Source organism: Chaetodon auriga, chromosome 9 (genome assembly GCF_051107435.1).
Source record: "Chaetodon auriga isolate fChaAug3 chromosome 9, fChaAug3.hap1, whole genome shotgun sequence".
In the NCBI taxonomy this organism is placed as follows: domain Eukaryota; kingdom Metazoa; phylum Chordata; class Actinopteri; order Chaetodontiformes; family Chaetodontidae; genus Chaetodon; species Chaetodon auriga.
The window spans coordinates 8,878,560-8,891,156 of record NC_135082.1 but is presented as its reverse complement, the minus strand read 5'-3'; the positions used below and the strand labels follow the sequence as shown (position 1 = coordinate 8,891,156).

The following is a 12,597-nucleotide window of genomic DNA, read 5'->3' as shown; positions in this document are numbered from 1 at the left end:
GAATGGAAATAAGATTTATACAGTCATGGCACATCATAAAGCATATTGCTCCTTAATGCCACTATCACATCTATATCACACCACATTAATTCCATAAAATGTAATACAGATTTACCGTGGCATTATTATTCTATAATAATTAGTGTTTTTTTTTTTTTAATAGAAATAAAGCAAAGTAAGTAATAGAAAACTGACACACCAAATCAGTGTCTCTGACTGCATGCCACTCGAGATCCAAAGGGTGGTGCTGTAATATTGATCATGTCCCTCCAGCCGGTATTTATATCCCACAAGTGTGCTGCTGAGTCCCAGCTGCAGGACACAAAAAGGTCAGTCCTTTCTTCGCCTACAGGCCGGCTCACTTGCTGGCACTCAAGGCACGGCCCACCAGCATGAAGACCAACCCAGAGATGAGCTCCAGGGGCACGCCAGCAGCTGCCACCATGAACGACAGGCCGTAGAGCACTGAAACCTCTGCGTGTGGACACACCTCTCCTCTCTCCTGCAGCACGTAGCGCTTCACCTCTACCACCTCCATCCACAGTACGTAGAGCAGCAGCATGAACAGGAACAGGCAGGCTGTGGAGTGATATAAAGAGTATCAGACAGGGGGAGACAGATACAGGCTATCAGAGTAACACCAGAGGAATGCAGCTCCTGCTCATCTCTACTGTTACCACAGCATCAGTGTTTAAAGCTGCTGTTGTTATAGCAACAGTACTGCAGAGTGACATCCGCTGCTGGGCATACTGTCATGTGACAGGTATGAACAGCTGACAGCAGCAGCAGCAATGGCTGCAGCGTGTGTTTGTGTACATTCACCTTCTCCCTTGGTAGCATATTTCACATTGCACGTAAATATAGCTATGAGCTCCACACAGGCACAGAAACTGTATTTTACCAGCTGTGATGAGGAAAGCACCGCCCAGCTTGTAGAGTCTGTGGCTGATGAAGGGGACACCACAGACCAAGAGGAAGCCTCCAGTTAGAGCTGCGACCAGGCCAAGGATTATCAGCACGGTCCAGAAACCCCGAAACACTGCAAGAAATACACACGGGCCACCATTAGAGCAGTTACCAGACTGTGTATGTAGCATGGCAAGTGAGAGGGCTAGAGCTATCATTGAGGACACTGTGGTCATGTTCTCATTGAGCTCTCTGCAAATATGGGCTTTTTAGCAACCTGGGGGGGGTGATATTATACAATTTAAAATGTGGTTTGACCTTTTGTGAGATATGCTTCTTAGCTTCTTTGATGGGAGTTTGATGAGTGGTTGATAGCCTGACTTTTCATATCTGTCCATTAAACACTGTATGAAGCTGGCTCTGTCTAAGGATGAAAAGATTTGCCTACCAACACCTCTAAAGCTCACTCATATATATCTCATTTGCTTAATCCTTAAACAATGATTTGTTGGTTTCAGGGGGGCTGGACTATTTCTTAATTGGTGCAGCGACCAAAACAGATGAGGTACAACACATTAATCAGTGAGCTTTAGAGGGAACGGGTGAGCTGATTCCCCTCGCTCGCAGTCTTCATGCTAGCTAACCACCACCTAGCTTCATATCTAAAAGACAGATATGATAGTGACATAAGTCTTGTCATCAAACTCTTGGCACGAAAGTGAACAAGTGTATTTCCAAACATGTCAAACTATTACTGAAAAACTTTACTGTTAGTTTTGTTTTCAGTATTTTGAGACTAATTTGACAACTTCTGTGCCAGTAATAAAGAATTAAGTAAAAAGGATTGTGAGTACTTCTCCACCACATTTATATTCATATTTGTGGATATACGTGTGTGTGTGTGTGTGTGTGTGTGTGTGTGTGTGTGTGTGTGTGTGTGCGCATGTGTGTGTGTGACTTTGGGAATTTTTTGACCTGTGACCTCAGTATTTCTAAAATTCTAGCTCTGACCCTGGTTTGCATGTATAATGAAGACGAGATATGAACACCATCTTGGCACTTATTCCTTTTCCAGTCATTTGTATTCTCCTTCAGATGAACCCATGACCCTTCAGCTTCTCACGTCTCTTAGCTGCTGTTTAATGGTGATTTGGGAATTTCTTATTTTACTGTTATTCTCATTGGCTGAATGCAAACTGTGGGTTTATGTGTGTGAGGGAGTGATTGTAAAAAGTACATGTGGCTTGTGTGTCTGTGTGTGTATACAGATATGTGACAAAGAATTTACACCTTATTAAGAGTGTCTTGGTAGGTGTTAAGCCATCACGGGCCTCCATGACAGCTTCAGTGCTTTGACTGTGACATGACATGACTGTGGAACCGCTTGATTACCTCATTATTTCATTTATTTGTTAATTTTTTTTCCTTGAGTTTGTCCCCTGCCTGTAAGTATGTGAGTGGGCGTGTTACCTGCTGTCGTATCATAATTTGGATGAGGCACCTGTCCGAGTGCGACAGGCAGAGGGAAGAGGTAACCATGGACACAGACCTTGGATTCTGGCTGGTTTGCTACATGAAAAAAAAAATGTCTAAGTAAAAACAATTTAAAACTTAAAATAATCTACCTGCTGTATGTTAGAAAATGTCAGGAAATATAGGAAACAACACACAAGAGTAAAATTCAGACAGAAGCCAAAAGCACTCGATGAACTGAAGGAAATGCCAGCATAGCTTCTTGCTCTCCTCTCGTATATTTTCTGTCAAATATTCAAATTATAGACGTTTTTCCTTCCTGCACTTGTTAGCATGTCAAGCAGACCGCACTGCAGAGTACGAGACATGCAACCACATTGGACAAGCCCCAACACAAACTTCGTGCCACCTCAAGGCCTACATACTGAAGAGGGTGGCCAGGACTGCATGTGCTGTGGGCTCCACCTGAAACACACATCGCCAGAAGAAGCCCTCGTGGTGCAGAGTGAAAGATGAAGGGGAAGCAGTGGCGGCTTTCACGACCCGGATCTGAATGAGAACAGAACAGACAGACTGACATCAGCAGACAAGCAGAGAGATGGACATGTCTGACGATGACTGAACCTTTGTTTCTGTCTGCTTTGTCAACACCTCTCTGAGGGCTGCTCCGTGTGATTCTGCACTTCAGTGGTGCCACAGCACCAAATGTGGTTCTGATTATGGCCTGCTCGTCTGTGGGGTTTTCAAGGCGAACTTCTGAAACACGCATGAGTGATATTCTCCATTTGCTTGTCAAAAATATGATTGATGGGGCAGAATAACACACAGCATCTTTAATCATCGGCTTTTATTTCAAATGAAGGACGCTGTGCTGTGATGTTAGGGAGGAGTTCACCGGGGGATTAGCTTTTTGTGAACTTTCTCACAAATGTGGCATGGAAGAATAAACTGGAAAATAAAAAGGGCGCTCCACTGAGTTTATACATGCAGATCGGTTTACTGAGTGTAACAGTGTGGAAATGGAACGTATGATGGCTCTGCAGGAGCTTTGCCAATGTCTGAGAAAGTAACCCTGATGATGTCACCAGGGTTGTTTTTTTTTTGTTTTGTTTTGTTTTTTTTTTGCAGTTATATGGACTGCCAACCCTGTTGAATCACTGGCTGGGTTATGTAAGAAAAGCACTTTGAAAGATTGTGGTTAAATGTTGATGTATACCTTGTGTCTTAAGTCCCTGCCCACTTTTTCTGTATAAAACCAGATGACAACCTTTACCAGCCAGTACCTAAACATAACCATGAAACAGTTTAATAACGTGGCTGTCACTGCAAGCGGAAACTGAATTACAAGATCACATAATTTGGCAGAAAGCAAATGAATTACTTTGGTGAACACATTTATGCTTCCTGCAAAATGTATTTTTTGTTGAAAATTTGTTGTACATAAAGGGTTGGACATCCACCTTACACACTAGACCACCTGGGCACTCAGAGACTAACATAAAGCCATGAAATATCCTATGCTTTGAGTTCATGGCATTCCCATCAGCCTCAGCTGTACTTTGTGTTTACTGCTATTTAGCAAGTGTTAGCATGCTAACACACTGAGCTAAGACATTGAAAAAGGTAAATATTATACCTTCGCGACATCAGCATGTTCGTATTTTTATTTTTGGCACGTTAGCATGCTGACAACAGCATTTCACTCAAAGCACTATAAAGCCTCATGGAGCCATCAACATGGCTGGTCTTGTTAACAAAAGCCTGCGTTACAAACTGAGAGTCATGAAGGTTAAAACCAAGATGTGGGCGCTGACCACACAGAAGGTCTGACAAAAAGAGGCTATTATCTGCATTATAGGAAGTGTAGGATTCAGTGTCTTTGGAGCTTGGCCCATACTAAAAGTCACTAAAATCAAGCTACAAGTCAGGATGTGTTGACATCTGCCACACTGATTTGATCCATTCTCTTTTAAATCTGTTTCTCCTCAGTCCCCCAGCTTCATAACAGAGCAAGACTGAACTATTTTGCTTCCTCTTTAAATATCTTATAGTGGCATAGCGCGCAAACCACTGTCTACACAGCATCTGTTCATGTTCCATATTGGTCTTCTTGTGGTTTTCACATGTGATGTTTCAGTGATAAAAATAATGTACTGCTGTGACTATTATTAAATACATTTGTTTAGTTGGAGACCACTGACCAGTTCTGACAGCAAGCACTAAGGTTTGCACTCACTGTATGTATTTGTGTAAGTGAATATGGACAATTATGTGCACAGATGTGTCTGTCCTACCTCTGTCCCATTGGCATCTTTTTCGCCTGACACTGTTGTTTGCGTCGGCCATGTATACGGCCCACAGTTGTCCCTGGCCACCAGCCAGTAGTCTGTACCAAAAGCTAGGAAGAAACACAGAGTCCCTAATGCCCCCAAAACCCCCCCAACCAAGGCCACGCGAAGCACCCTCATAACTCCAGCCTATAACCTCCCTCACTGTGCTCTTTCTCCTCAGCTTTCAGTCCTCGCCCCAGTTACTCCTCAGCTCCTCGCCAGTGTCCACTCTGCACCCCTCTGCCCAGCCCCAGTCCTAAAGAAAACAGTCTCTCCCAGCCACTCCCTGGCATGCTGGGAGCTGTGGGGAAGGAAAGAGGCTTCAGTAACTGAGGAGGTCAGGCAGGGGGACAGGAGTTATTTTAGGAAGCAGTGAGCTTGTCCTCATCAAATTACCAGTGGGTGTGCTGTGCATTTAGAAAGGAAACAAGGAGAGGCACGATTGGTTTGTGTGTGAGCTTATAATGTGGACAGCGAGTATCAGCATTTATGACTGCAAGGCATTTCTAAGGTAGGTGATACACTTGGAGAGCCACTTTGAAAATAAATTAGACTCAACATGCAAATGATCCTCAACCCTCCACCAAAGCTGTTCACGAGGTGAAACATGGAGCTACGGAGCTAAAACATGGCGCTAAGGAAAGCTTTATTGTAGCTGGCAAACACTCAAAATGATGAAAACCAGAATATTTACTTAATACTTACTGAATTTTTTAACCAATTTTAACAGTTTTAATTGGAAGATATCCATGATATTGCTAAAAAGCTTTCATCAACCCAGTCTTGAAACCCACAACTCTATGGCTAAATAAACATGAGGTACTTATCACTTTATGGAGCCATTTTCAAATGACTGAACACACTGAATTCATTCTCTCTCTGTCTCTTTGTCTTTCTCAGAGTCTGTCTTCATTGCTGCTTCTCATTCTCCAAAACAAAGCTGAGTTGTTTCTTTGGGGCTCTTCCCACAGGTGCCTGGTGTTGTGGAGAAATCTGGTCCTCTCTGGCATCGGAAGACTTTGGGTCCGCTGGGCCTGTCTGAGCTGAGGCTGATGAGTCCTGAAGGACGGGCCTCGGGCTTATAGAGCACACTGCCAAGAAAGTCACACCTTAGCTTTCAAGGTCAAAGCTCAGGAGGAAGAGAGACATGAGGGACAATGTGATGATACATCACCATGTTTTTATAGTGAGCACGGAAAGCTTGAGAGAAAGTAGAAGAGTGACAGAGGCTGGAAACTTGAAGGAAAAACTGCATATTTTGCCCACTATGTGTTTTTGTGTGTGTGTGTGTGTGTGTGTGTGTGTGTGTGTGTGTGTGTATTTGTTTGACTTGAATCGTCTGTCACTTTACCTGTGTGAGACCTGCTGAGGCCTGCTCTTACTCTCCGTGAGCCACTGAACTCTCCATCCTCCCCCTGTCACAGTGGAAACACACAGTGAAACACGCAGCAGGCTGGAGGACAATCTCCACTGTGTGGAGCCAAAAAGTTTAAAATTCTATAAACATATTATGTCTCAAAACATTTGCCCATAAAAACTGTTTTAAAGGATAAAATAAATAGGTTTTTCAATTGTCTGATGAATTTCAGACAGTGTTTTACACTCAGAATTAGAGAAAATGAGACTACGTTGTGAGTTTACATGCATACAGTACCTGTGGCCAGTGTGTGATTGTATTATACGTGTATCTCTCTCCCAGACTGTGGTATCTGTGAAGAGGCTTCCTTGTTTTGTCCGTGATGGCGTCCGGGTGCAAAGTGTGTCTGCTGTAGGCTGGTGTCTGCTGCAGTGACAGCACGGACATGAACCCAAAGAGCAGACGAATAGGACATACCTGCAGAGCACGTTCAGTGACTCCTTCACAGAACAGAGGCACACAAACCAAAGCTGTGAATTTACCTTGCTGTTGAAGTTTTGAAGGTTTCTGGAGAGAATGCGCCTGATGCTGTCCATCTCCTCTGGTAAGAGGGGACGGCTGTGGGAGCGAGGGTCCACTCTAAAAGTGAAGTGTGGACATTCACATGCATTTAGCCAAAGACTGCGATGTGTCAGTTTTCAGAGGCATGATTGGGAATTGACAGTAGGAGATATTCTGTGACTTTGATCTTCAAACTGATGTAAATGATGCTGTAAGGGATCCCCTCAAACTTGTTGTGTTGAACCAGGATCAACCAGTGAGAAACAAGATTTGAAATAGCACAGTTAACTATGATGGTCAAGAAACTTTCCTCAGTTTTTAGAGACACTGACACAAAGTAAAGAAGTGTTTTCTCACAGTGGTGGCGCCTCCTCGTCTCCCCTCTGCTCCCTTCTCTCCAGCTCCTGGTAAACTCTGAGGATGCTGGAGCGAGCCTGGTGATCTTCACGGATCAGGAAACGGCGAAGGTACTTCCTGTTGAACTGTTCAAACCTCTCACACACAAATAAAATGCATTACAGTAACCAGTTGACATCATTCCTCACCGTGGAAAATGATCAGGAACCTTTGCTTCTAGTATTTGCTGCCACCTACTGGTCATGTTGGTCCTATTTTTTGGTCCAAAGACTTATAATGGGAGGAAGGAAAAGTAAAAGCAGAGGAACTAACTTGTCTTTCCAGTAGTGCTGGCCCCAGTAGCCAACCACATCCTCTATTCCTGCCAGCAGGTGATCAATGAGCTAAGAGGAGACATGACAATAAGTAAAGATCTCTACATCATTTTCCATAGATCATTGTGAGCATTTGTCATGGTTTGTGCGGGTGTCCATCCCTGTGTGCTGCATATCTTTGAAGAAAATATGCTATATACTATACCATATACTACTAATATACTATATATACTACACATATACTGCATTCTTTAAGGACCATTGCAGCACCAGGCTGTATGTGTCGTTCTTTCTCACCCTGCTGTGGATCTCCTCACTGACAGTAGGCAGAGCTCTCTTCTTCCTCTTCACATCCAGCAGCTCTACTAAAGGCTTGATGGTCATCCCCTGGGAGCAGGACAAAACCAAACTCAATATATCCACAATGTACTCCATGAAGAGAAACAAACTATCTGAAAGTACCTGGACTGGTCTTTCATTTAAATTCTTACTATTCTCCCACCTGTACAAAGACCGTGAAGAGGATGACCACAATGGTAGTTGTGATGAAGAGTCTTTTCTTTGGGAAGTCATCAATCAGGAAGACCAGGGAGAAACAGATTGCCCCTCTCAGGCCTCCGTAGGCAATGATGAACTGATCTCGAAAGGTGACAGCGTTTCTCCGGAGTTTGTTCACCACAGCAGTCAGCAGGAGAACACCTTTAGACGAGGGGAAATATGAAAGGGATTCTTCCATTTTGAGAACTGTTTTTCAAGCACCGTTGGTGCATTGGTAATCATGTGCAAAGGGAACTTTTTGAAAATGCGGGAGAGATTAGAAAAGCTACCTGTGGCCCTCCAGATGAGACAGAGCAGCAGGGTGGAGCAGACGAAGGGCCAGCTCCACATATGGACATCCTGTATTGTGGACACCCCCAGGAAGATGAAGATGAGGGTTTCACTCACGCTGCTCCACATCTTCAGGAAGTACTGGATGCTCGTGTTGCTGCGCTCCGACACGTTAGCCTCAACATACTGCTTCATGGTCACAGCACAGGTCACAATGCTGCAAAAGTGGAGAAAAAAAACCCCAAAACATAAAACATAATCAAATTTTACCAAGTTAAACATTTACAAAAGGAGGTCTTTGAGACAAAGTTAATACTCACGCCATGATACCAGAGAGGTGAAGCATCTCTGAGGTCAGGTACGACAAGTAGGAGTAGAGGAAGACAAAGAGTGGGGCAATGACCTGAGCTCTGGAGGTGAACCGTGAGGTGAGAGCCGCCACCAGGCCAAAGAAGAGGCCCACAAACAGGCCACCGAGGCCCACCACCACCACCCTGCAGCCCCCCAGCAGCACGTCCAGCCCCGACACTGACGGCAGACGGAGGAAGGACTCAAACAGCTTGTAGAGCACCTGGGAGGAAGAGCATTTAGAGCATTCTGCACGGAATAAGATATTTCATTTTATTTTATTTTGAGACCTCCGGAGACCACCTCTCCCCTCACCACAGTAACGGCGTCATTGAGCAGCGACTCTCCAAACACCAAGATGTGAAGCTGCTCGTTAACATGCATCTCCTGGAAGACGGAGAGCACGGCCACGGGGTCGACAGCGGCGATCAGGGAGCCGAACAGCAGGCAGTGGAGCAGAGAGACGTCCCCCAGAGAGCTGTGAGCCAGCAGACACACACCGTACAGAGACAGGCCGATGCCCAACACATTCCACAAGGTTCCCAGCACTGCATACCTGGACATACATACAGAATACTGCTTGGCAAGGTGCTGTGAATACATCAAAGGAAAGTTACCCACTAATTACTACTACTGCCACTTCAAGCCACATGTCTCCAAACTACAAAATGTTTTTTGGGAGGTCACAGCACAACAAGCTGTAAACACAACACAGATTTATTATCACCAGTGGTATAAAAGGTAGCAAACAGTTGCTTATTTGTACATCCAGCAGATATGAAAACAACAAGGCATTTGTGTGGAGTCCTGTTTTTTTCTTTTTTTTTTTTTGGCTACCTGATCAATGTTACTGCAATGCTCTCTTTTTAGCTCGGTTTAGCTCTTCACTAACTGGAGAGCCAGAGAGTTCTCTGGCTGTTTAGCTGCTAAAGCTGCAATATGTTCACCAGCTAGTTTGTGAGTTTGTCCATCTGCCATTTGGTGCTGGTCTACGGAGCCAAAACAGGGACTTTAAATTTTGTCACTGAAAATAAAACCTGCACTGAAAAAGGAAACATTGGCATTGAAACACTTCTCCTGGAGAAAGTTATTGGCACTGAAAACAACATCAATTAAAAGTTAACTTTAACCCAGTTCCTTGTGGAAAAACAAGAAAGAAACAGACTGAACAAAATTTAGTTTCAGGTGAACTCGTGGAGGCCATTGCTGTGTGGTAGGTGTGTGGTCAGAGGCGGGTCCAGAGGAGTTGCGTTTTCTCCTTAGAATTGTTCCGGTGGAAGGTAGGCAGTAAGCTCCACCCCTTCAATGATGTGCACCTATTGATGGCACCTGCACTCATTAGCGCAGCTGGAACAAATCAGCCGGGCTGCTCTATAAAAGGAGGCTTGTGGCTCTGCTTTAGTTGGGTGTGTGATACCGGAGAGTTAACACCTTCAGTTGGCTCTCCTGGTTTTGTGTGTGGCATTGATGAATGAGTGTGTGAATGTTCTTAAACTGTAGTGTTTCTTTCTTTTCCAGAACTTCACTCCCTCCTTTTTAGTGACTCTCAATTTTTGTTTTTGGGCTCATTTCTTTTGTTCTTCTATCATTTTGATAGAATTAGTGGGTGTTTGTGGATAAGCTATTCCCCATCACCTTTTAGACCCCAAGAGGCCCATTTTGTGTTATGTGCAGTTTGTTTTTTTGTTAGTTTCCCCTACCAGTGACCGCCATTAGGTTTGTTTTGAGGGGAAACGTAACAGAATGCAGATTTACAGACTCTCCTCACCTCCTCTCAAACTCCTCCTCTCCACACCAAAATGGTGACACAGAATTGAAACTGAAAATCAATGATACTAAAGAAAATACTAAAAACTACAAAAATACTGACTGAATACTGAAAAAAAAAACATTGAAAAAATCTGAAGATTGACATTGACAACGACAGAATACAAAAACTATTAAAGCATAATGAAATAATTTTTCATATCTGTGATTTGTTTTTCAGTGGAACTTGTTTCAGTGCCAATACAACTTTATTCTAATACAAGTGTTTCAATGTCAGTGTTTCTTCTTTCAGTTCAGGTTTTGTTTTCAATGTCAACATTTAAAGCCACTGTCCTAACAAGGAGAGATGTATAATAGTGATAGAATCAGATATTAAAAGAGCACAAAGTGCTAAAAAGGTAGTCAAAAAAGTACAAACACAATCATCCACACATCCACCACCCTCAAACCAATCTGCATGGTGAAATTTCAGGGTGTTAGCTTTTTAATGCTGATGTTTTGCAAGCATAATGTGAACCATGTTCACCATCGTGGTGTGTTAGCATGCTAACATTTGTTAATTAGCTCTTAACAAAAAGTACAGCTGAGGGAATTCCACTAGGTCAGAAATCAAAGTATTAGACACATTTTTAAACAGATAAATTACATTTTTCCTTTGATTGACAAGAATATTTATGTTCATGTGCTTGTTTCATGGATTAATTGATGCTACATAAAATGGACAGAACACACTCACACAAACAAATTAAAACTTTGATCGTATACCAACCAGAGAATGGTGCCGAGGTTTTCAAAGAAAAGCCTCCCCGGCAGGAAATATCCTGCGTCCAACACGATGGGCGGGAGCAGAAAAAGGAAGAAAGCATCAGCACTTAGAGTCGGGGGAGCAGAGTGGCGGACGCCATAGATCACCCCTCCAACCAGGAGGCCCACCATGATGAGGAGACAGCTCTCTGGGACAACTGCCGGGACTCGACCTGACCAGTGGAAACCTGGAAGTTGGAGACAGAGAAGATAAAAGGACATCATGCTGATTGGATTTAGTGATGATGATTTTTACTCCATCACTCAAACATGGTGGTACACCAACATTGAATAGCAATGTTGGTGTAGTGATGGGAAGTGTGTATTGGCTTTTAAAGACAATTTCAATCCGTTATTATATCTTGGGAGGAATCACATGTGTTTTGAATGGGAATGCTTTTTAAAATCAGAATTTCATAAAGCCACGGATAGTGGCATGTGTTCCAATTGTTTTTAAAATCAGAAAGTTTTTTTTCCCTCTGTGCCTTTATATTATAAATATCTAAATAAGAAATCTGAAAATACAAATGATAATGAGTTTGGTAAACCACTTGGATTTGAACCCTCTAACAACGTCTAACCACCTTTAATAACATCTCATCTAATGCTGGCTTTCCATGCATGAACAGGAAACCAGCTGAAGCTTACCCAGCTTGGCCAGTGAGGCCAGCATGATCCACAGCACGATCTCAAAGGGAGCCTGCACATGGTGATAGTCCACGCTGAAAACCCTCAGAGCCATGGGCAGATCCACAGACAGGCTGCCATCGCTGCTGTTGAAGCCCAGCAAGGGGGGCAGGTTGTGGGGCTGAGGGAGCTCAGCAGGTGGGGTCAGGGCCAAACACAGAGGCCAAAACAGGCAGGCAGAGAGCAGCAGAGAGAGCGTCCACAGAGCAGCCATCCTGCAGCCATGCTGGAACAACAGGAGAGAGAGACAGGCAGAGAATAGGACAGGGGGTTATGGAGAGAGGGGGGAGGCGGGCAACACACACACACACACACACACACACACACACACACACACAACCTGCTAACAACTCATGCAGCCACTAATGTGCACAGGAATCCCTGAGCTAGCATTGATATCCAACCAGCAGTACAGTGCTCAACACACACACGCACACACACACACACACACACACACGCACAACAAACAAATACATTCCTACATTACCAGCAGTGGACTCATATCCAACACCACCCAAGTGCAGACCACTATTTCAAGTCCTTTTAGTAAAACTATATATCGAGGTACACATACTCACCATTAACTAGTTTCTTGTTTGGATGCATTTTAGTAGCATACTAGGTTTTTCTGAGACATTATAAAGCACTGAGTGTTGTATTTTTCTGAATGACCATATTCAGCAACTACTAGGCCGTTAACAAGAGGTCTCCCTCAATAACCTCCTAATTACTGCATATAGATAAGAAGTCAGGAAGTCGCTGTGCATTAAGAACATTAATTAGTGCTTTACAATGACAGTAAGCTGTCTTTTGCAATGACAGCCTGATAACAACACAGACAAAATACGATATATCTGAAAATTTT

At 43.6% G+C, this 12,597-nt stretch overlaps 2 protein-coding genes across 2 annotated transcripts; both read right to left on the bottom strand.

The window, feature by feature from the left end:
- Window positions 1-253: 253 nt before the first annotated feature.
- On the bottom strand, window positions 254-4,847 carry LOC143325344 (transmembrane protein 182-like). Its single transcript, XM_076738328.1, has 5 exons — window positions 4,674-4,847; window positions 2,805-2,928; window positions 2,377-2,475; window positions 902-1,039; window positions 254-579 (listed from the first exon to the last, which is right to left on the bottom strand). The coding sequence occupies exons 1-5, from the start codon at window positions 4,845-4,847 to the stop codon at window positions 359-361; spliced, it is 756 nt and encodes a 251-aa protein (XP_076594443.1). The 3' UTR covers window positions 254-358.
- A 771-nt stretch (window positions 4,848-5,618) lies between these two features.
- LOC143326187 (sodium/hydrogen exchanger 2-like) lies at window positions 5,619-11,946 on the bottom strand. The gene is made up of 13 exons (XM_076739719.1): window positions 11,694-11,946; window positions 11,011-11,233; window positions 8,790-9,030; window positions 8,447-8,697; window positions 8,126-8,343; window positions 7,801-7,997; window positions 7,596-7,685; window positions 7,297-7,367; window positions 6,985-7,119; window positions 6,609-6,705; window positions 6,364-6,492; window positions 6,061-6,124; window positions 5,619-5,800 (listed from the first exon to the last, which is right to left on the bottom strand). Exons 1-13 carry the CDS (start codon window positions 11,944-11,946, stop codon window positions 5,619-5,621), a joined length of 2,151 nt encoding a protein of 716 aa, XP_076595834.1.
- Between the last annotated feature and the right edge of the window lie 651 nt (window positions 11,947-12,597).

Excerpts from the sequence above, each read along its gene's own strand:
- LOC143325344 (XM_076738328.1), bottom strand. The coding sequence starts at position 4,847 with ATGAGGGTGCTTCGCGTGGCCTTGGTTGGGGGGGTTTTGGGGGCATTA. Across the intron at positions 2,929-4,673 it reads AAGATGCCAATGGGACAGAG|ATCCGGGTCGTGAAAGCCGC; the intron begins GTAGGACAGACA and ends GTTCTCATTCAG. Across the intron at positions 1,040-2,376 it reads AAATTATGATACGACAGCAG|TGTTTCGGGGTTTCTGGACC; the intron begins GTAACACGCCCA and ends TATTTCTTGCAG.
- LOC143326187 (XM_076739719.1), bottom strand. The coding sequence starts at position 11,946 with ATGGCTGCTCTGTGGACGCTCTCTCTGCTGCTCTCTGCCTGCCTGTTT. Across the intron at positions 6,493-6,608 it reads TTCAAAACTTCAACAGCAAG|CAGACACCAGCCTACAGCAG; the intron begins GTAAATTCACAG and ends CTGTCACTGCAG. Across the intron at positions 6,125-6,363 it reads CAATCACACACTGGCCACAG|GGGGAGGATGGAGAGTTCAG; the intron begins GTACTGTATGCA and ends CCACTGTGACAG.